At 42.0% G+C, this 24446-nt stretch overlaps 1 protein-coding gene across 2 annotated transcripts in view; it reads right to left on the reverse strand.

Annotated features, from left to right (window-relative positions):
- Positions 1–24446, reverse strand: part of AVIL (advillin) — an 80869-nt gene that overhangs the window by 51865 nt on the left and 4558 nt on the right. For both annotated transcript variants that reach the window (XM_044284732.1, XM_044284733.1), the window contains exons 2-4: positions 11618–11710; positions 6258–6332; positions 5705–5901 (exon numbers count right to left, since the gene is read on the reverse strand). In XM_044284732.1, the coding sequence (XP_044140667.1) occupies positions 5705–5901; positions 6258–6332; positions 11618–11683 (338 nt within the window). In that variant the 5' untranslated portion in view covers positions 11684–11710. The remainder of the gene's footprint in view (positions 1–5704; positions 5902–6257; positions 6333–11617; positions 11711–24446) is intronic.

The following is a 24446-nucleotide window of genomic DNA, read 5'->3' on the forward strand; positions in this document are numbered from 1 at the left end:
GTGGCCGTACAGTAGTTTACGGCCACATATGGGGTGTTTCTGTAAACGGCAGAGTCAGGGCAATAAAGATACAGTCTTGTTTGGCTGTTAACCCTTGCTTTGTTAATGGAAAAAATGGGTTAAAATTGAAAAATAGGCAAAAAAATGAAATTCTCAAATTTCATCCCCATTTGCCAATAACTCTTGTGCAACACCTAAAGGGTTAACGAAGTTTGTAAAATCAGTTTTGAATACCTTGAGGGGTGTAGTTTCTTAGATGGGGTCACTTTTATGGAGTTTCTACTCTAGGGGTGCATCAGGGGGCTTCAAATGGGACATGGTGTCAAAAAAACTGTCCAGCAAAATCTGGCTTCCAAAAACCATCCGGCGCACCTTTCACTCTACGCCCCGCTGTGTGGCCGTACAGTAGTTTACGGCCACATATGGGGTGTTTCTGTAAACGGCAGAGTCAGGGCAATAAAGATACAGTCTTGTTTGGCTGTTAACCCTTGCTTTGTTAGTGGAAAAAATGGGTTAAAATTGAAAATTAGGCAAAAAAATGAAATTCTCAAATTTCATCCCCATTTGCCAATAACTCTTGTGCAACACCTAAAGGGTTAACAGAGTTTGTAAAATCAGTTTTGAATACCTTGAGGGGTGTAGTTTATAGAATGGGGTCATTTTTGGGCGGTTTCTATTATGTAAGCCTCGCAAAGTGACTTCAGAGCTGTAGTGGTCCCTAAAAATTGGGTTTTTGTAAATTTCTGAAAAATTTCAAGATTTGCTTCTAAACTTCTAAGCCTTGTAACATCCCCAAAAAATAAAATATCATTCCCAAAATAATTCAAACATGAAGTAGACATATGGGGAATGTTAAGTCATCACAATTTTTGGGGGTATTACTATGTATTACAGAAGTAGAGAAACTGAAACTTTGAAATTTGCTAATTTTTCCAAATTTTTGGTAAATTAGGTATTTTATTATGCAAAAAAATTAATTTTTTTGACTTTATTTTACCAGTGTCATGAAGTACAATAAGTGACGAAAAAACAATCTCAGAATGGCCTGTATAAGTAAAAGCGTTTTAAAGTTATCAGCACTTAAAGTGACACTGGTCAGATTTGCAAAAAATGGCCTGGTCCTTAAGGTGAAAATGAGCCTGGTCCTTAAGGGGTTAATAGAATATGGCAACGTGCCTGTAATCCTTTGGTGGCTGATCCATGAGTTAAAAGCCTTAGACTAAGTTCAGACTTTGGGGTGACTTTCAAGTTGCATTTTTCAGCAATTAGAAAACATCAGCAACAGCCAGAAATGTATGGTTTTAAGGGTTTTACAGGCTACAAAATGATTTATTTGTTGTGATTTTTCTGAAAATTATCCCAGGTTACTGTAAAGGGGTTATCACACAAATCGTATTACTATGCAATGAACAGGACATTGCAAATTAAGTATTACTGCAATATTTAATGAATTTTGAAAGTTTTTAGACCCTTTGACTTTTTTAATATTTTGTTACCGTATGTTGCAGCCTTGTGCTAAAATAAAAAAAAAAGTTTTCCCCCATCAATCTGCACTCACTACCCCATTATGAGAAAGTGAAAACACAATTTTAGACATCTTTCCTAATTTTTTAAAAGGGAAATACTAAAATTTTTCATAGATATAAGTATTCAGACCCTTTGCTATAAAACTTAAAATTTAGCTTTGGGGGCATCCCATTTTACTTGATTATCTTTGAGATGTTTATACACCTTGGTTGGAGTCCACCTGTGGTAAATTCAGCTGATTGGTAATGAATTGGAAAGACACCCCTTGTGTACATTAGCTGACAATGCATATCAGACCAAAAAACAAGCCACGAGGCACAGATCTCGAGAAGGGTACAAAAGAATTCTGCTGCACTGAAAGTTCCCAAGAGCACAGTGGCCTCCATAATTCTTAAATGGAAGAAGTTTAAAACAAACAGGACTCTTCCAAGAGCTGATTGCCCCACCAAACTATGTAATCGGGGGAGAAGAGCCTTGGTAAGAGAGGTGACCAAGAACCCAATGATCGCTCTGTCTGAGCTCCAAAGATCTTATGTGCAGATGGGAGAAATTTCCAGGAGGTCAACCATCACTGCAACACTCAACCAATCTGAGCTTTATGGCAAAGTGGCCAGGAACAAGTCTCTCTTCAGTAAAAGACACATGAAAGCCCACCTACAGTTTTCACAAAAGCACCTAAAGAACTCTCAGACTGTGAGAAACAAGTATTGCTGATATGATGAAACCAAGATCAAACTTTTTGGCCTCAATTTTAAGCGGCATGTTTGGAGAAACTTTCTCATTATGGGGTATTGAGTGCAGAATGATGGAGGAAAAGTGGATTTTTTTTAAAAAGTTACCACAAGGCCGCAACATAAAATTTTTTGAAAAAGTGAAAGGGTCTGACGACTATCCAAATATATTGTACATGCAATAAAAATATTGTTCAGGTTTTTTTTGTATGTGCATTATATTTTCCTCTCTGGTAGCGCCCCGTGGTTTATCCTTCTGGTCTACCTTCTGCATTCAGTGGTTGATTAACATGTTCAGTAACTTCCCTGCTCTGTCCCCTCAGCACTAATGTAGTGATCTCATATAAAGAAGCAGGTAAAGCACCCTAGACACATTCATTCATTCATTCATTCCTACATCTAAATTCATAGAAATACATGGCTATATCTCTCTATACAGTGGAGAAGTAACTTGTGTGTGTGTGGAGGAATGGGGGGGGGGGGGGGGGGGGTGATGTCTTTATGAGGCTTTATGTACTGGATTATGTTCTATGCAGAAGAGGAAGGAGTTAAATGGGTTGTCTCACTTTAGTAAATTGTATTTATCATGTAGAGAAATGTAATACAAGACACTACTGTATTGGTATTATCCACATTGCTTCCTTTGCTGGCTGGATTCATTTTTCCATCACATTATACACTGCTCATTTCCATGGCTACAGACCACCCGGCAATCCATCAGTGGTGGTCGTGCTTGCACACTATAGGAAAAAACATCAGCCTCTCTGGTGGCCGGGACCATGGGAGCGCACATCGGCTAGTGTTGTTTCCTATAATGTGCAAGCACGACCACCACTGAAGGATTGCAGCGTGGTCTGTAACCATGGAAATGTGGAAAGTGGCTTGTATTAACTTTCTCTACATGATAAATGCCACTTACTGAAGTGAGACAACCCCTCTAACTAGAGCTAACTGCAGTTCAGTTCTGGGAGATGCAGGTGCTTGATTGTCTCATGTGACAAGTTGCTGACCACCCACAGAAACGGAGGAAACACCTCCAGACATACAGTAAAAAGGGTTAAATTTGTGGGATAACCCTTTAATAGGAAAAACTGCAGTGTTGAAAACCGCATGCAAAAACCATATAGCAGAATGGGAAATAAAAAGGCAGGACTATATATGTCTCTTTTCTGTTGGATCAACTTCTGGCTTTGGTTTAAAAACTACATCAAAAACTGCACCTCAGACTAAAATATTTGTTATAGGGATTTTATGATGTGATACTGTAGTTGTGGTGTGGGTGATCAAAGTAAAACCATAGTAATGGGGTAGAACTGCTGCACAGAAAACCTCATCTAAAAAAAATAATAACAGCTCATGGCTGCATGACCACGAACGTGGTTTTCCAAAAAGGCTTCTATAGGAACATTTCCTAGAACTGCTTCTTAACCAAACACACAGATGCCACCGTGGTAAAATGTATATATTTGGATCCTTTAATTGAATTATAGCCATAGGTTAAATAATAGAGTAGAATTTTAGGTAAGCAGAAGATTGTTTGATTCTTTCACTCTCATAGGACTTTGTTGGGGCTTCTTTATTCTTATGATCCATGGAGGTCCTGGCAATTGGATCCACGCTGATCACAAAATGATGGCATATCACAGGGATGTCAGTGTCTAAGGGTCCATTCACACGTCTGTAAAATGGGTCCGCATCTGTTCCGCAATTTTGCGGAACGGGTGCAGACCCATTCATTTTCAATAGGGCCCGGAATGTGCTGTCCGCATCCGCATTTGCGGATCCGCATCCGCACTTGCGGATCCGCACTTCTGCATCCGTGCTTCCATTTCCTCAAAAAAATAACACATGTCCTATTCTTGTCCGCAATTGCGGACAAGATTAGGCATTTTCTATTATAGTGCCAGCGATGTGTGGTCCGCAAATTGCGGAATGCACATTGCGAGTGTCCGTGTTTTGCAGATCCGCAAAACACGGACGTGTAAATGGACCCTTAAAAAGCAGAAGTCTTTAATTGTCTCTGAAGAAGACCTGTTACCTCTCCTGACATGTCGGTTTTAGTAACTAGGATTCTTTACGGTAAGAGCAGGGAGACTACGGAACTCTCTGCCTGAAGAGGTGGTGATGATGAATTCACTAAAAGAGTCCAAGAGGGGCCTGGATGTATTCCTGGAGCGTAATAATATTACAGGCTATAGCTACTAGAGAGGGGTCGTTGATCCAAGGAGTTATTCTGATTGCCTGATTGGAGTCGGAAAGGAATTTTTTCCACTAAAATTAGGGAAACTGGCTTCTACCTCACAGGGTTGTTGTTTTTTTCTTCCTCTGGATCAACAGGCTGAACTGGATGGACAGATGTCTTTTTTCATCCTTACAAACTATGTTACTATGTTAACTTATGGAGCATTTATTCTTATGGCTCTATGTTGTGCCATTCATTTATTATTCATGTTAGAAGTTATGAATGAATTACTAGCAGTTTGTAATGATGGTCTAGATTGGTGTTACCAGGTAGAGGTCTGTCCCTGCACAGTCTGACACTGGCGTCACTGATTGGATAGTGGCAGACTGTGCAGGGACACACCCCCAACTGGTAACATCCATCTGGATCTTCATTGCAAATTGCTAGTAATTCATTCTTAACTTCTAGCACGAATACTAAAGGAATAGCACAACATAGAGCCATAAGAATAGAAGCTCCAGAATTGTTATTACATGGGGAATGCATGTAGTTACTAAAACAGACATGTCAGGAGTGGTAACCGGTCCTCTTTAGACAATAAAGTGAGAGAGTGATGGTGATCATTGCTGAGATCATACAAGTGAACAGCTACGGTAAGTAATGACATAGTAAATATACAAAATAAAAGCATAGAAAATATTATTCGAATGGAATAAACTAATATAAGTAAATAAAGTTAAAGGGGTTGTCTGGGTTCAGAGCTGAACCCGGACATACCTCCATTTTCCCCCCGGCAGCCCCCCTGACTTGAGCATCGGAGCAGTTCATGCTCCGATGTTCTCCTTTGCCCTGCGCTAAATCGCGCAGGGCAAAGGCAGTTTTTGGAGATCCGGTGACATACCGAGGCTCTCCATGGGGCTGCCAGGAAGCCCGGTGACGTCACCGGCACTGATGGGCGGCATTTAGCGCTGCCCTAGCCAGTAAAACAGCTAGGGCATCGCTAAAGCCCGCCCATCAGAGCGGGTGACATCACCGAACACAATGCCGGGGGGAAGTTTCTGCCCCGCAGTGTGTTATTGAAAACAAAAGAGACCTTTCCCTGCTCCAATGCTAGCCTCAGGGGGGCTGCCTGGGTGAAAAGAAGGGTATGTCTGGGTTCAGACAACCCCTTTAAACCCTGCAGCTCTGTTGCTTATGTCTGCGTACCCTAACATAGGACCAAGATTCAGCCAGTGCATCAATGTTCACTTCCGTCATTACTCACATGATCCCCTGCTTAAAGTATCCCTTGAATGATTCTGATTCATGTCCTTGGACCTCCCGATGCTGGACCGGGCTACCACCCAAAAAATCATCAAGTTGAATGGTATATATGGCTGCCGAGCCCTGCTCATCTTGAGACGAGTCCTTTCCAATCCAGTAGTGGATATCATAGAACAAGGAGCTGCCAGATTTTCTTGTCTGGAATTTGAAGAAGAACAATCAATGACAGTTCCACGCGTGGTCTCAGAGTTCACATTATTCATTATTCATGAATCATTTTGTAAGTAGGTAGACAGGACGTCGGAGTAGAAGAAAGCTCTGAGTATTCAGTTTCAGCCTTGCATTTACGGGATTTTGTGCCCTGGGTAAAAGCTTTGCTGGCAGCATCTTCTGTTTGCTTACCTTCATGCTCGCCAGTTGTTCATACTGACATCCTATTCTGTTTACCTATTGATTATATTGTTTTTACTTCCTTTAGCTACTCAGCATATTGTGTCTGATGAAGGACAAGGTCCAGTTTATAGGCAGGATGTCCCTATTACGGAGACACTTACAGACAGCAGGAGGTAACAGTCTCCTTCATAAAAGTTTCCATGGGCTTTCTGTGGCACCAGCATAAGATCCATTTTCTAAAGAAGCAGAAAAAGAGTCAAGATTAAATAAAATCAAGATCTCACTATCAGTCACCTTTGCGCTATTTTTGTGACATGTACAGCATATTTAAAGGGACTCTGTCACCAGCGACTTTTCTATCCCACTGTTATCATAGTTGGGGTTCAACTGATTAAAATGCTGTTTTTCTCTTGTTGATCATTCCTAATATGAAAATTATGCCCTTTGGTTCAATGAGGGCATCACCATTGCTCTTGTTGCACCCAAGCTCAACTCCTTTTTGTGGCCAGCCCCTCCCTAGCTGCTATGATTGACAGGACCAAGCAGTGGCAAAGCGGCGATGGAGGAGCTGACCGTAGAAAGAAACGGAGCTTGGGGGCAACAAGAACAATGGTGAAGTCCTCATTGCACCAAGTGCTTGTACGATTGGCCACTCCATTCATTTTGGGGAACTCCACTGGGTATGGGGCCTTCATTCTTGTGATCAGTGGGTAGGATCCCCACCAATCTAATCGTTATCTCCTATCCTGTGGATAGGGGATAACTTAATATAAATGGAATACCCCTATAACGGGGTACATTTTAGTAAAGCTAAGCGCTAGACTATGTTACGATTCAATTTCTTATTGTTTATTACTGATGTGACAAACATAGAAGAGTGGGGGTCCCTCACCACAAGATTTCCCCCCTCTACACCCTTAAAATTATCAGGTTCTCATCAACCAATAGCAAACAAGATGAGAAAAACTGGGACTCGATCACCTTTTGAAGGTTCTCGAAACAGCTGGATGGTCTACCTCAATGGCACTGAATGGGATGCACCACAGTTATTAAGAGGTACATGCCTCTTAATAATGGTTAGACATTTCAGGCCACCAGTGCCCGAGAACTGAAATCTACACAAGCCAGGAGCTGGAGTAGAATTCAGGTGTACTAACGTACTGTTAATGTTGGACCACAGAGGTCCTGCCCATGGGCCACTCCCTCCTGCCTAAACTTCACCCACTTTTCATTAGGTGGAGAAAGTGTTGGAAAGGAGGAAAAGTTGCACATTTTGGCTCAAACCAAGACACTGGGCCAGATTTATCATGACTCTGACAGCTCACTCCACTTTCACATATGGCTAAAGTCAGTTTTAGCCAAGTCAGATTTATGATCGGCCCTTTAAGACTATAATAAATGGGGTTCGACAGTAGCAGTTTATCCGTCAGTAAGCAGCTTTACAAAAGTCGCACATCTTTATGAAAAAGTCGCACATTTTTATGAAAAAGTCGCATGTTCTATTAAAAAGCCTCATAAGATAAGCATGGTCCTCACTGGAGTGAAATAGCGACTTTTTTTTAGACTTTTTAAATAGTCCCAATAGTAAATCTGTCTAGAGATTCATTTACTTAAGAAAACACGCCCACTTATAGAAAACTGGCGAGCATAGTGCAGAGCAGAAAAAAGTCGCAAATTTATGCGCAGTTTTAGCGTTTGGGACTTTTTGGGGGACTTTTTCACTCCATTATTCTGACCTGAGCTAATGATAAATCCGGCCCATTGAATTTTAAAGTGGAATTCCAGTTGAAGTCTAAAAACTATATTCAAGTTACTGCATCATAAGTGATGTCTACCGGCTATGAATGCTGGTTAGCTGGCAGCTTTTTAGCTATGCTCCATTATGGCACAGTTGCGGTATGTGAGGCATTGCAGTTGAAATGCTCGGCATAGGAAGTCTCAAGTAACATGGAACGTATCCTCTGTCTCATCAGCAGCTCAGGCTGAGGTTCTGTTCCACCATTATGTTTCTACACTATAGCTCTGTGTCTCCAGATTGGCTTCTGTGAATAAGTGCAGTGGCCTGGGAGGAGAGGGAGCGGAGAAAGGGAGTGGTAGTAGCTCTGGCTGTTACCAGCACCTAATCTTCTGACTTGCACCTTTACAAACGCATAACATCAAGGGCACCCCAACTACCATCAGACAGGGACCCCAACATCAGGGTGTGTCCTGAGGGAAGAAAGGTTGCGCCATCCTGTCACTGCTCAACCCTAGGGAGGATTGGTGCGAAGAATGCCATTGTGATTTGTGAGAGCAACTGTTGCTGCCAGAGCCACTACAACTCCCATTCTTCGCTCCTCCTGGGCTTGCAGTAGATGGCCTACCATCAGGATAAGCCATTAATATCTGGTTGGTGAAGATGCGACCTCTGCACTCCCGCTAATCAGGTGTTTCAGAGTAGCTCCAGCACTGGAAGTCCACACAACTTTGTCCACTGTGTAGTGGACAGAGATGGTAAATACACCACTGCTCATGTTCACTTCAATGAGAGCAGCTCTGCGGTAATCGGATCCGTCCACCACACAATAGACTGAGCTGTGTAGTTCTGGCACTGACTTCTGGATCTTGAGCTACTGCAGCTGATCAGCAGAAGTGCAGAGTGTCGGACCTCCACCAATCCTGAGAATATACCACCACTTGCAAAATCTTGGAAAACTCCTTTAAGCTGCTTTATATGATGTATACAGCTTCCTGTGTGATTTATGAAATCTACTATTTCTTAGCCTTCAGACAGCAGGTAGTTCTGGTCTATTTTGTGAAAACTTTATAATTATCATAAGTATAAACATTGTTAGATATTTTCCAATATAAAATTAAGAAGGCTGAGTGGATAGATCTTGTCTGTAACACAACTTCTACTGTAAGATGCTCTAGAACAGATGTGCTCTACACATTGGATTAAAGTTGGCCCAACTTTGGAGGGATTGGTCAATGGGTATAGGGACTATTCTGTTGACCCAATTAGGTAAAGAAAGATCAGACATGCTGAACTTAAATATGCTTGATATTTTGTTCCAGCAGTTGGTGTTCCTTTTAGTGGCCTACTTCCCTATCCCTAATAAGCATGCATGTTTGGTCAAGTTTTTATGGGGAAGTCAGCCAAGATAGTCATCCACTGAAAACTATCCAGTATGGAAATATGATAGACTCTATGGCTTCTCTGTGAAATTCATTTGATTGTTCCCTCAGGTTCTCCAGATCCGGTTGTTAAAATTACAGCAGCAGCTGGAGGTGAGCGCTTCCATTCCATAGTTTAGCTCCTTAGGCTTTTTAAAAGTTGGGTGGATTGTGTGCATTGTATATATGGTGTATTTATGTTTATGTGTGTTGCAAATGTATGGCGTATGTATATGTAAACATGTGTTGTGACGATGCGTGTCCGCCGTTGAGTAGGGAACCTGGTTCACTGCTCTATACTTATAGAGAACCTGTCACCATTGTTATGGTGTCCTCACTAAGGGAAGCATAAACTGGTGACAGATCTCCTTAGCAAAATGCTGGTCACTTTCTTTAATTGACTTCATTTTTTAACCATTTTGCTAAAATCTTGGATTGAACAGCTCCAATGCATGCAGATGAGTCCTGATATTTATGAGCATCCGCCTCTCCTCGTTTACCTGCTACTGATTTCAGGTGGAAACAAGCTGTCAATCAGTGGCGGGTGGGTGAGGAGAGCTCATAAATATTCAGGACTCATCAACATGCGCTGGAGCTGTTAGGACTTAGCAGCATAAAAGTGGTGACAGATTCCCTTTGTGTCATAGAGGTTAATGGGTGTCAATTGTTCTTCATACAATGGCAAGTTATCATTTAATAAAGAAATGTCCTAATATGCCAAGTCCAGTTTCTGAAGCCATCCAGGTTTGTGCCGCTGACTGCAGTGCAAACACAGTAGTACTGGCACAGTGTCACATCTCATTTGTCACCCTGCGCCAAGTTGGCACATTAATCTGTCACAAAGAAGAAAGCCGTGACTCAGCATCGAAACAGAACATTGTTCTAAGTATCTATTCTGCAGCCCAGAAGATGCACTGAAGGCATAAAGATACAGATTCAAGGCACCAAGTCTTTTTTTCGCATTCACATTTTTCTCATCCTAAGAGCCATTATTTCTCTATTAATGTAGCCATTTGAAATTTGATTTGGATTTGATTAAGTCAAATTGGGTATGCAAGTGGGGGACAGAATAAATGCAACCTGAATCAAAAGTGCTCCAATTGCCCTAAAAAGTTGTGGATGACACAGGGGTGGCCAACCTTACGGACACAAAGAGCCAGAAAAAAAAACGTATGACTACCAGGAGCCACAAGCTATACATCACGCAGTTGTGATTTTTTTTTTCTGTGACAGCATTCACCGCATAGGAAATATTTTAGAATATTTTAATAGTTCACACTTTTAGGGCATATTGATATGTAAAATGTGAATTTTTTATTGTTTGTAAATTTTATATATAAAATTGGGAAAGGGAGCGATTTTCAACTTTTATTTTTCAGTGTTTTTTTAACTTTTTTTTTTTTCATTTTTATTTACTAGGGGCTGGAACCCTTGTTCTATTCACCTTATTAGAGCTCTATTAGGGTGAATAGGACTTCACACTCTCCCTGCTGCCCTGTGCATAGTACACACAGCAGCAGGGAGATCACCATGGCAGCCAGGGCTTCAATAGGATTACACTGCTGGGGCTCCGATCGGAACTGCCACCAATGAAGAGGGGGGACCCTGTGGCCACTGCCAACAATGATACTAATACTTGAGGGGGGCACTTCACCATCAATGGTTATAATTTATAATTCTGGGGGGGGGGGGCACACTGCACCACCAATGAATGTAATTAACACATTAATTCAAGTATAGGAGGCAGCAGGTGCCGGCGGCAGTATCCCATACCCGGCCTCAATAACAGGGCATACGATCCGCCGAACCGCAGCAATTAACCCCTCAGGTGCGGCACCTGACGGTTTAATTTCCGCGGTTTGGCGGAAAATGGAGGATCCTGAAGTGGTACCTTGGAACTAAACCCGAGTTTGGGAAATGATTTTTTAACATAATAAATTAATATCTGAAGTTATTATGCAAAGTCTAGTGAGACTTCGCAAAGTAATAACTTCGGCTCATCGGAGCCAATACATTCTAAGGGGCTCCGTAAGGTATTAGAATGAAGTTTTATACGAATGAAACATCCGAAGTCGATTCGCTCATCTCTACTGATGACCTATTGAGTAAATAGGTCATCTGTTACATAATCTCAGAAAACCCCATTAAACTTTACTGTACAGGTCATTACAAATGCAGCAATCAAAAAAAAAAATTAACTACTATTGCACTCTGTGGGGCGTTTTAGTGACTTTAGTGTTTTTTTTATTTTAAGACTTTTTAAACTTTTTTTATTTACATTATTATTTCATTTTGCAAATTATCCCTTGATACTTCTAGAGAACTCTCATGAATGACTATTTGGGGATATAATGTCCACACCTACCTCAATTCTCCAAATTACAAGCCCAGGGGTTTTGGTGACCGCTTTAAAAGCGCCACTGAGCGCCATGACTCTTCCGTTGTTTTCTTCTGAGACCTGAAAAACATTATAGAACAACTATGTTGTAAAACTAAAGACCTATTTTTTTCTGTTAAAGGAATAAGAAGATAAGCACTTGCAGATCTATCAGACCATCTGTTGACTCCAGTGTTTACCGCATCTAGGCCATGGAGATGTTCATTCTATCTATTTCTAGTAAATATGTGAATATCTGCATGACATAGACGCGAGTGGCATGTATGAAGTTTGTATATCTTGTATGTTTTAGGGGGTGTTGTGTGTCTTGGGTCACCAATTAGTGTATAGTGCTTGTGGCACAATTTTTTACAAAGATGGTGACATTTTTGCACCATTATGAGCCAAATTTTGTAAATGTGGATCGCTAGTGCAGAGCCTAAGTGTTAAGATGGGTCGTCAGCTCTCCGTACATGTCCATTGTATAAGTAGTTGTGTTCATTGTGATATCACAGCTCTGGATAATCTCTTCTCATAGATCTGCGTTGTGCGGTTCCTCTGCTATCCTGAAAATTGTGAATAAATGGACTGGGTGTTACCAGTTATACACTCTGACACTGTCCAACCACTGCCGACTGTGGGAAATTCAGTCATAACTATTCTGGAGGAATAACAGAGGAACAGTACGATGTAAAGTGTATAAGGAAAGATGTTCCAGAATTATTGTTTCATGAGGAATGCAATTATTTGGAAGAGACATGTCAGGAGAGCCGTCAGGTCCATGACACTTAGGGCTCATTCAGACGGCCATATGAATGAGTCTGCATCCGTTCCGAACAGAACGCAATGGAGCCGCAAAAGATGCGGACAACACACCGTGTGCTGGCCGCATCCGTGGTTCTGTTCCACGGCACCACGGAAAAGATAGAGCTTGTCCTATTTTTGCCATCGCGGACAAGAATAGGCATTTTCTATTATGGTTGCGGCCATGTGCCGTCCGCAAATTGTGGAACGCACACAGTTGGTATCCGTGTTTTGCTAATCCGCAAGGCACTACGGCCGTCTGAATGGGCCCTTAACATGTAAACCTATAGAAAAACAAATGAGTCGCTATAGCCCAAGCATATAAAAAATGTATAGTATTTTATTAACACAAAAAACACCTAGAAATGTTGAAAAGATGAATCGCATCAACAGGAAAAGTGCAGTAGTAGAACAAATGACATCCAATAAATGGTATATGGAATCCAGGCATATAACAATCATAGATGTCATATAACAAAAATATAAAAATATATGTGTCTCAACATTGGCAAATGCCCATGAATAAGTAAAATGGAGACACAGGCAAAAGGAAATAGTAAAAAAAAACTCTGCGCAGTAACATTTATAAATGCAAACGGATTCCATGTGCAACCTACTCATAGTCAGCATACACGTCAGAAAGTCGCACACCCCGACGCGCGTTTCGGTGATACCTTCCTCTGTTGATTCAGGACACTTAATAGAGAAGTCATGGACCTCGCCGTTTCTGTGTTTATAGATCCTATCCTGGATGATTTGTTCACATGTCGGTATTAAATATAGGGAGTCATTTATCAAGACTGGTATTTTCAATGCTGATCTTGATATCCATGATGTGCTTCATTTATAATGAGCAGGCCTTGTCATAACTCAAAGGGCATCTGCCAGTAGATTTGTACCTATGACACCGGCTGACCTGTTACATGTGCGCTTGGCAGCTGAAGGCATCGGTGTTGGTCCCATGTTCATATGTGCCAGCATTGCTGAGAAAAATGATGTTTTGATATATGCAAATGAGCCTCTAGGAGCAACGGGGGCTTTGTCATTACACCTAGAGGGTCTGCTCTCAACTGCCGCTCCCTCTCCACTTTGATTGACCGGGTCAAGCATGATGACACTGCCTGGCCCAGTCATTAAAAGTGCAGAGGACACAGCAGTTGCAGAGATAGCAGAGCCTCTAGGTGTAATGGCAACGCCCCCGTTGCTCCTAGAGGCCCACTTGTATATGTATTAAAACATCATCCCATGGAAGTAAGTCGCTATGAAACCAAAAATCCATCCAGGAATTTTTTTCTTAGCATGTGAACAGCCTTGTCATAAGATTTGATGTGGACTTTGATGTGGAATCGGCTTCTTAATCCATGTTAAATGCAAGGCGTGTGAATGGACCTTAACATGGTCATGCCTTAAAGGAAATGTGTCACCAATTTTTTTTTCTCCCAGTTAAAACCAGATAGTTAGACCTATCTTTTTTTACTAATCTGTTAAAATTTTCTGATTACATATGTTTTTATTCTATTCAGGCCACCTTGCCTGAGCTGTCCTTAACTGTATTTAGAGAGCATTAAAAAAAAATTACTTTGCGGCAGCCCCATGGTCCATAGTCAGGAGAGGACCTCAGTGACTTTTATGGGAGAGCTTTCTGGGCATGCTCTGTGACCTGTGCAGAGGTCATTGTACAAGGAAAGAAGAGATACCGGTACGCTGACAATCATCTATTGTGAACGGTGGATCCAGTCTTATCTTTACGCAGAGGTGATATAATTACAGGCAGGATTAGACAGATAAGGAGGTAACTGCGTTAAAGTGATCTGTAGAGACCAAGAAGTGGCGTCTATAATCAGGATAGTGGCCAGTGCGCAAAACTGCAGGAATTTATGGTCTATGTTTAAATATAGATATTGATATGGAAAATAATAATACCATCATCAAAAATTCTTTAAAAACTTGTTTAACATAAAAATGTGCTTTTAAAGGGCTTCTGTCGCCCCACTAAACCGTTTGTTTTTGTTTTTGTTTACTTATAATTCCTATACTGCGATTTCTGCATACATAAGCTAAATAATCATTTCGGTTCAGTAGAATTTGTTAAAAACGTAATTTTAAAATATACAAATTACCTTGCTACCAGCAAGTAGGGCGGCTACTTGCTGGTAGCAGCCGCATCCTCCGATCTTAAAGACGCCCGCTCCGCATGTTGATTGACAGGGCCAGGGAACGGGATCGTTCTCTGCTGGCTCTGTTTGCATTCAAAACCTTGCGCCTGTGCTGTACCTGTCTTCAATCGGCGCAGGCGCACTGAGAGGTGGGCGCTTGCTCGGCCGCTCCATCCTCAATGCGCCTGCTCCGATGACGTCACATCTACACCCGGCGCAGGCGCATTGAGGATGGAGCGAGCGGCCGCCTCTCAGTGCGCCTGCGCCGACTGAAGGCAGGTACGGCGCAGGCGCAAGGTTTTGAATGCAAACAGAGCCAGCAGAGAACGATCCCGTTCCCTGGCCCTGTCAATCAACATGCGGAGGGGGCGTCTTTAGGATCGGAGGATGCGGCTGCTACCAGCAAGTAGCCGCACTACTTGCTGGTAGCAAGGTAATTTGCATATTAAAAAATTACGTTTTTAACAAATTCTACTGAACCGAAATGATTATTTAGCTTATGTATGCAGAAATCGCAGTGTAGGAATTATAAGTAAAAAAAAAAAAAAAACGGTTTAGTGGGGCGACAGAAGCCCTTTAACAATGGATAATTTTCTGATGACACATTTCCTTTAGCAGTGTCCATAAGGCTCAGCATCTACACATGTGGATCACTTGCTGCTGAAATTTATCACTCATTTAGGGCTCATGCACACGGCCGTTGCCCCGCCGTGGCCGTATTAGCGTGACGGATTGGCTCCGGATGCGTTCAGTGAAACTCGCACCATTTTGCAAGCAAGTTCAGTCAGTTTTGTCTGCGATTGCGTTCAGTTGTTCAGTTTTTTCCGCACGGGTGCAATGCGTTTTGATGCGTTTTTTGCGCCCGTGATAAAAAACTGAAGGTTTACAAACAACATCTTCTAGCAACCATCTGTGAAAAATGCATCGCATCCGCACTTGCTTCCGGATGCGATGCGTTTTTCACCTAAGCCCCATTTACTTCTATGGGGCCAGGGCTATATAGAACATGCTGCGCTTTTCACGCAATGCAGAACTGATGCGTAAAAAAAATGCTCATGTACACGGTCCCAATGGAATTCATTGCGGGTGCTATGTGTTCACGTCACGCATTGCACCAGAGCGCAAAACTTGCTAGTGAGAAAGGGGCCTAAGAGTTTTGCACGTTTTATAATGTTTTTTAAAATCACAGCATATTCCAGGTGAGGTCTCGCACATTATTCCACCACTCACAGACCATAAAACAATAAAAAACGTTATTTTATGATGTGAAAATCCTTCAGTGAGTAGGTGGGTGGTCAGGAGAGTACACAAGAAAAAAGGTTCACAGTATTTGGAGAAATGCACAGTTCGGCGAGGATGCGGCTGCAGATTCTCCGCATTTACAATATAAACAAAGTGGATAAGATTTCAGAAAACTGATGTTCGCTCCAGGGTTTCTATCCGCTTATACATCAACTTACACTGCAGGTTTTTTCCATGGCTTTCAACCTTTGCAATGTGAGGGTTAAACGTACTGTCATTTCTACAGCAATGCCGCCATATAAAACCAGCCCATTTCAGGTGGCTTTTGCAGCTTCAGATCCGTTGCAGATTTTCTGCTGGGAAAAATCCATAGCAGACCCACCGGGTGCGGACGTGCCCTTAGGTTATGTTCGCCTTATGTTTTCTTCAGTCAACTTGAAATGTACAGTAAATGAGAAACTGTATGCAAATATATAATAACACATTTGAATCCAGTGGCGTAACTAGAAATGACTGGGCCCCACAGCAAATTTTTGAACTGGCTATTCAATATCGCTTTCTCAGATGAGACCCAGAAGCCGCTCCGTCCATTTCCTACAGCGTATCTGTATATAATGTCATTTTATAAAACACTGACAATAAAATCTTTTAGTTTTCCTCCTGGGTGGGCCCCTTGTGAGTTCGGGCCCCAAAGCAGCCACTCTCCCTGCTTCCCCTATAGCTATTCCCCTGTTTGAATCCATCCATACTTACAACAATGTAATCATCATCCCCTTTTAATAATCTCAAAATGCAGCATCGAGATGTAGACCTTTAAAAACTAATGCTTAAAGGGCATCTGTCAGCAGTTTTGTACCTATGACACTGGCCGACCTGTTACATGTGCGCTTGGCAGCTGAAGGCGTCTGTGTTGGTTCCATGTTCATATGTGTCCGCATTGCTGAGAAAAATGACGTTTAAATATATGCAAATGAGCCTCTAGGAGCAACGGGGCGTTACCGTTACACCTAGAGGCTACGGTCTCGGTGCAACTGCCGCGCCCTCTGCACTTTGACAGCGCCAGGCAGTGTACACGTAATCAAGCCTGGTCCTATCAATCCAGGTGCAGCAGGCGGGGCAGATGCAAAGAGCAGATCCTCTAGGTGTAACGGTAACGCCCCCGTTGCTCCTAGAGGATTATTTGCATATATTAAAACATAATATTTCTCAGCAATGCGGACACATATGACCATGGGACCAACACAGATGTCTTCAGCTGCCAAGTGCACATGGAACCGGTCAGGAGCCTTGATTGTTTTTTTTTTTTTTTTTGATGCACATATGTTATAGGTTTACTAGCTGCTTTTTCACCAATTTAATGTGTTTTTAATACATTTTAACTTTCTGATTGTATATTTATATATATATTATATGTATATTTATTTTATGCCCAACTATTGGAAAAGTTATGTTGCCAGCAATGGCGTACATAGAGAAGTAAGGGCCCCATAGAAAGGATGAAACCAGGCCCCCCACACAGGACAGAAGGGTTTCCGCCTAAACCCTTTTCAACAACCCGTGGACCATTTTCCCACTGCCTCATTTGCTAAAAGTTGTTCCTTGAGAGGGTAAAGTCCTGACCAAGTTTTCTCCTCCAGTAGATGAGGAGATAATCCCAACTAAGACTGGGCCCCATAGGAGTCGCATGGTCTGCCACTAGGGTAGTTACGCCCCTGGTTGCCAGAGATGCTGCTCTTAGCTGACTTTTATGGAAATGTAGTGGGCATGCCCATGTTATGTGTAGAGGTCACCGTGCAAGGAGGAAGCAGTGACCATTGCCCATTGTCAATGGTGGATGCCATATTATCTACCTCCAGCTTTGTAATAATGTTGTTAACTTTCACTGTAATCCTGACTGGGATGATAATAAGATGACTGCTGAGAAGTGACCTCTACAAGTATCAAAATTAAATATAGATGGGGAAAAAATATACCTTTGGCTTAAAACATTAGCTAATTGATGGATATCTAAATAATAAAATACAAATTTAAAGCTGTGGATCCTAATGTGTCAAAATCTTTCATAGTGAAGCTAATTATTCTTCTGTGAACACATACATGTAAGTGTTAATGACTGGTCTTTAGACAGTGACTGCATTTCTGCAGAATAATGCTCATTATAGCCTCGGGAGAAGCAGTAATACGATATCAATACAAGCCCCTCACCAGCCATTAACCTCATGTTTGCCAGATGCCTTTCCTCTGCTTGTCAGTAAGATTTCAGTGCTAATGACGGATAATGTAGTTGTATCTTGTCTTTTATCATTTCTTGTAACATTGTGCATTGCCTGAAGCTGTGTACAGTAAAGTTTTTATTGCACTTACGGTTTGTAGCATAATATTATGTCTAAAAGGGGTATTACCATATGGTAAAGTGATGGCAGATTGTTAGCATGTGCCCCATGATTGGTAGGGATCGGAACTCTGAGACCCCCACAATCCTAAGGAGAAATGGCCACAGTGCTGATGGGGCTCCCACCCACCTGGCTGTGGAGGGAACTGCAGCCGAATCCATTCATTTGGTTCTGGAGATTAGCAGGCGGCCAGGAGTACTGCTGGGCAAGAAAAGACGCTGCAGGTTCTATGAGGTCAGACCCCAACCGATCGTAAAATGACAGACCCATTTATAATGATTGTAAAAGAATCTGCAACCCGTGGCTTTTCAGACACACAGAAGGGAGAGGTTTTGTATCATTGACAGTCTATACATACATATGATCGACATCATACCGTTCAGCCGTCCTGGATCTGGAGGGACGGTCATGGATTTCTGCAGCAGTCCCACAGTCCTCGGGTGGCTGAGGGGTGGACTGGCCATAGACCCTACAGGGTAATTTCCTGGTGGGCCTATACATGGCCGCCAGCCAGGTAATTATTGATCTGATGCTCCCCTCCTCACTCCTGAATTCAACGCTATTGCCATCCTGGGGCAACTGGAGTAGGAGGACAGAACGTGGCAGCTGGTGCTGGCCACTACAGAAGGGCAGTATTTTGTGCTGCACTATAGTATTTGGGTGGTATAATGTGCTGCGATATGGTATTGCTGGACCGGCCTATCGGTGTTGGCCCTGCCTTCTGTAAGTTTGGACCCAACTATAAAATGGGGCCACTTGTTTTTTTCCAGGGCCACTTTAAGTTCCCAGTCTGCCTCTGGGCTGAAGTATGTCCCCCTTTCAACCGTCTCTATGGCCTAAAGATGCAGAGACAGTTGAGTGCAATGGTGAAGCAGCGAGCCGTCAGCTCCCTTCTTCACCATTCACCTGGCCGCTACTCCCTTCACCTGACCGCTGTGACCCCATCGTGCCTGCTAGGCTGAACATGAGAGAGCACAGGCTGGGAAATGATGATCGTCTCCGTGCTCAGCTCAGCAGGCGTGATGACGTTGCTTCCGCTGCTGTCAGGGGATGCAGGGGGTTGTAGTTCTACAGAAGCTAGAGCCACAGGATTTGATTAACATGCCTTACAGTTTGAATTATATCCCAGAGCTGCATTCAGAATTCTGCTAGTTGTTATTGGAAATAGCAGACCAAGCTTCCTCTACATCAGAATACTGTACAATTCATGTAACTCACCAGTGCAAGCTTTATGTGGACAATTAGCAAACAAGCAATGCTGGGAGATTTCAGTCCTGAAGGCTGCAGAATTTAAAATACAGCTCTGGACTATAGTACAGGATGTAACTCTGGATCATTTCAGAAATATATGCAACGTTAATCAACTTTTTATGCAGATATATGCTTCGATATTGATTTTGTTTTTGCCACGAAAGGTGCTGATAGTGTAGATCCCAGGTAGTAAGGTGAGTCTTATGGCTGTCCTCTAAGCTTGAGAAAATCAAAATGATAATGAATGGGTAGTTTTGCATTTACACCTAGTCAGTTATAAGGTATTACCTGCCGCCCTCTGCGATCCAGGAACATAATAGCAGATTTTATGAAAGTTACGTGAATTTTATACAATGTTAATGTTTAGGTCTATAAATCAATGTAAGCTTTCAGGACCACACAATACACTTCCCTGAGCTGTGGTTTGCAAATTTTTGGCAGTTTTAAGTCCCATATAGTTGTACAACAGTGAGGCCACAGATCTCCTTAAACCTATGTTGAGGTTGATCTCTAGTATGCAAATGTGTAAAGTATTAGTGGTTTGCGGAGATTAGGATTGGGGTTTTTGGTTTGCTTTGTATTAGAGTTATTATAACAGAGACTTGTTTGTGCATAGCTTCAGATTGTGTTATAAATCAGATTAATGCCAAACCAAAAAGGAATTATTAACTTTTTTTATACATTAAGTTTCATTCTAACAATGATTACTGATATTCTGTTGGGATATACAATTAATATGAGATTGGCATGGGTTAAATCATCAGGACAGCCGTGATTACGTGAACAAAGCAGCAACTTTATCCTCAAGATCAGTGGTGGTCTCAGCTGTCAAGCCTGCACCGACCAAATATTGCTGGCATATACTAGAAATATGGCAGCAATCACTGTTAGCGTGTAACCTTTTAAGTAAGGGGGGATGTAGATGTGAAGAACAGACATCAAAGAACATCACATCCACTGTGGCTATGCTTATGTACAAATGCAGCAGGTAGACTGGGCTGACTATGACTTCTTGGAAAGCAGCAAGGCCATTTATAAGATGCCCATAAGAGGTTAAAAAGTGGTTGCCTAGATTGCCCATTGCACAGCTCTTAAAACCAGACTTTGAGACTGGAATTCAAAATTAAAAGGACATTGGGAAGATCATGTTAAGGTGATTCCATGGTGTAAGCTGCTCTCAGGAAGTTTGCCTTAGGCCACTCCCAGTGACGCTCATTGGCTGAGAGAACTTGATTGGCAGACAACTGACAAGCCCCTCCTAAATGTCAGCTTTAGTTGGCTGCCAGGATTATTTTTAAAGTGATTAAACTGCTATTGCCTAGAAAATATATACTACGACAGAAACTAGAAAATACCACGGAAAAGAAAATTGGTAAAATATGACAAAATATATTATAGTGGTATTTCCATCACAGACCTTTATGACACAGATTATGTGATCAATGCCTGCTAGGAGTGGGTCTTATCTCTAAGAGAACAGAGGTCCTATGATATGTCTCCAGGCCTGCCCCCAAGTGTATGCCGTATATCAGGCTGTGCCATAAGTAGTACAGTGTATAGAGACGCGATCAAAAGATCGCATGTCAAAATCCCCTTGTGGAACGAATAAATAGTAAAAATAAAAGTTAAATAAATTTTATTTAAAAGAAACTCTTAAAAATACACTTTTTTCCATTGAAAAAATCCCCTCCATAAATTTTGAATTGCCACATCTGTAGTGACCCGCACTACACAATTATCATGTAATATATTCCATATGGTGAACGTCCTAAAAAAATAACCCCAAAAAATGCCAGAATCGCTGTTTTTGCTCATTTGCTACCAAAAAGGGTATAAAAACAGATCAAAAAGTGTTATCTACCCCCAAATTATATCAATGAAAACCACAAGACACAAAAATGAAGCCCTCACACAGCTCCATAGAAATCTTAAAAAGTCTTAGGATGCAGAGATACAAAAACATTTTCTCTTCTTTTTTTTTTTTTATATTGTGCAAAAGTAGTAAAACTTAAAAAAACATGTATTTGGTATCGCTGTAATTGTATTCACCCAGAGAATAAGTTACCATGTTATTTGTATCGCAAGTTGAATGTCGCAAAATGTACTATAGCGGTATTGCTGTTTTATCCTATCCCTTGCTCAGAAAGAGTTAATGAGTTATGTGAGTTATGTGTACCCAAAATGGTTCCATTAAAAAGTACAACTCGTCCTACAATAAACAAACCCTCATATGACTAGATTGATGAAAACATAAAAATTTATAGTTCTTGGAACGTGACGACCAAAAAATGCTTGGTCACAAAGGCCTCTGTCTCATGAGCAATACGGATTGTGTTAAGGTCTGTCAGGGTCTGTCCAGAGAAAAATTGATGGTTTTGCACGCAAGTTTAATCAGTTTTGTCTGCAATTGTGCTCAGCGTTTCATTTTTCCATTCTGATTGTATCAGTTTTGCATTTATTTTTTATACGCATTTGAAGAAAAATAAATAAAAAAACACAACATCTCCTAGCCACGCATTGCATCTAGATGCCTTCTGTTTTTCACTCAGCCCCGTTCATTTCTAAGGGGCTTGAAAAATGGAAGAGGACAGTATACTGCTACAGAGGGATCTGGATAGATTGGAGGCTTGGGCAGATAAGTGGCAGATGAGGTTTAACACTGATAAATGTAAGGTTATGCACATGGGAAGGAATAATGCAAGTCACCCCTACTTACTAAATGGTAAAACACTCGGTAACACTGACATGGAAAAGGACCTAGGAATTTTAGTGAACAGCCAACTAAGCTGCAGAAACCAGTGTCAGGCAGCTGCTGCCAAGGTCAATAAAATAATGGGTTGCATCAAAAGGGGCATAGATGCCCGTAATGAGAACATAGTCCTACCACTTTACAAATCACTAGTCAGACCACACATGGAGTACTGTGTACAGTTCTGGGCTCCTGTGAACAAGGCAGACATAGCAGAGGTAGAGAGGGTCCAGAGGAGGGCAACTAAAGTAATAACTGGAATGGGTGGACTACAGTACCCTGAAAGATGATCAAAATTAGGCCTCATGCACACGGCCGTTGTGCGGCTGTTCCGTGCATTGGGGACTAGAATTGCGATCCCAATGCACGGGCAACATCCGTGCAGCGGGCCGGACCCATTCAACTTGAATGAGTCCGTGGTCAGTCTGCAATGCAAAAAAATATGACATGTCTTCCGGTGTTCCGTTCCGTGACTCCGTTCCGCATCTCCGGAATTGCGGACCCATTCAAGTGAATGGGTCCGTATCCGTGATGTGTTATGCACACAGTCGGCGGCCGTGGATTGCCGACCCGCCGTTTGCAGGCCGCAATACGGCCGTGCGCATGAAGCCTTAGGGTTATTCACTTTAGAAAAAAGACGACTGAGGGGAGATCTAATAACTATGTATAAATATATCAGGGGTCAGTACAGAGATCTCTCCCATCATCTATTTATCCCCAGGACTGTGACTGTGACGAGGAGACATCCTCTGCGTCTGGAGGAAAGAAGGTTTGTACACAAACATAGAAAAGGATTCTTTACGGTAAGAGCATTTATACTATGGAACTCTCTGCCTGAGGAGGGGGTGATGGTGAGTTCACTAAAAGAGTTCAGGAGGGGCCTGGATGTATTTCTGGAGTATAATATTACAGGCTATGGCTACTAGAAAGGGGTCGCTGATCCAGGGAGTTATTCTGATTGCCTGATTGGAGTCGGGAAGGAATTTTTCCCCATAAATGAGGAAAATTGGCTTCTACCTCACAGTTTTTTTTTTTTGCCTTCCCCTAGATCAACTTACAGAATAACAGGCTAAACTGGATGTATGTATGTCTTTTTTAGTCTTATAAACTATGTTACTATGTAATATAAAATGAAATTCAGCATAAAACAGTATAAGTGCAAATAATGGCATAAATCATAGTGCAAGTTAACCCTTCAAAGTGCACTAAAGTAGTGAGTTGATGGCTTTGAATAGCAGCAATAAGGGGAAATCTCCACAAGCATATAGACTCCAAATTACCCTTGTACACTACATGTACAGTAATAATGGCAGTACCATATATAGAAAACAATAATGAAGGAATGTATATTGTATATATCCAATAAAAGAAGCCAACTTTACATAGAAATGCCTATAACGTGACAATCTCTTTTGATGGTTAAAGCTGAGTACAATGTCTGTAGACCACAAGTTCCACCCCTCTAATATTATTGCAATATTGGAATCATAACTTCCAGCAGCTCAGATTATTTTTACCAGAAATATCAACCCACAAACTACGGAAAAGCTTTTAAACACCCCCTTCATATTTCTGTGCCTACTGCTGCTAGAAGAGTGTGGTCTTAGGGTGTTAGCCATTTATATAAATCTTATCTAAACACAATATCACAAAAGTGATTATATTGTGATCTATGGAGAAGGAACATTTTCATCCCTTAATGACTGGCAGATGGTCATAAACCTATAGATGTGGCCCATCACATGTTAACCCGCTCAAGGATGGTGCAACTCAGCTAGGTTTCTGTTGAAGAGCATTTTACTGAAATTGATGCAATGAACATATGGGGACAGTCTATCAGAGAGGCCACAAACGTATTGGTTGTTACAAGAGTGTGCAACCACTGTGTGTCATGGTCTTTGTTGTGCGCCTGTGACACATTAGCCGTACATGCTGGTTGCCAGGGGCAACGAGTTGTTGTCGCAGCATGTATGGGCTTTGCTCCCCTTCTCCTGGTTCCTCTCCTGTCTGCTGCTGGAGGGGTTAACTTCCTGGCTGGGTGTGGCCACTTGGGTTTTATCACCTGTGGCTTCCAGGCTGAAGTCAGTTGTACTCCAGCCTTTGTTGGTGCTGGAGCCTTGCTCCTGTCCTGGGTGTTTTATCTGCCCAGTCCTTGAGGGCCACCTAGTGGGACACCGATGTCTTTCCGATGTCATCCCGTTGTCTACCTTCCCTTCACCATC

This window comes from Bufo gargarizans, chromosome 3 (genome assembly GCF_014858855.1).
Source record: "Bufo gargarizans isolate SCDJY-AF-19 chromosome 3, ASM1485885v1, whole genome shotgun sequence".
In the NCBI taxonomy this organism is placed as follows: domain Eukaryota; kingdom Metazoa; phylum Chordata; class Amphibia; order Anura; family Bufonidae; genus Bufo; species Bufo gargarizans.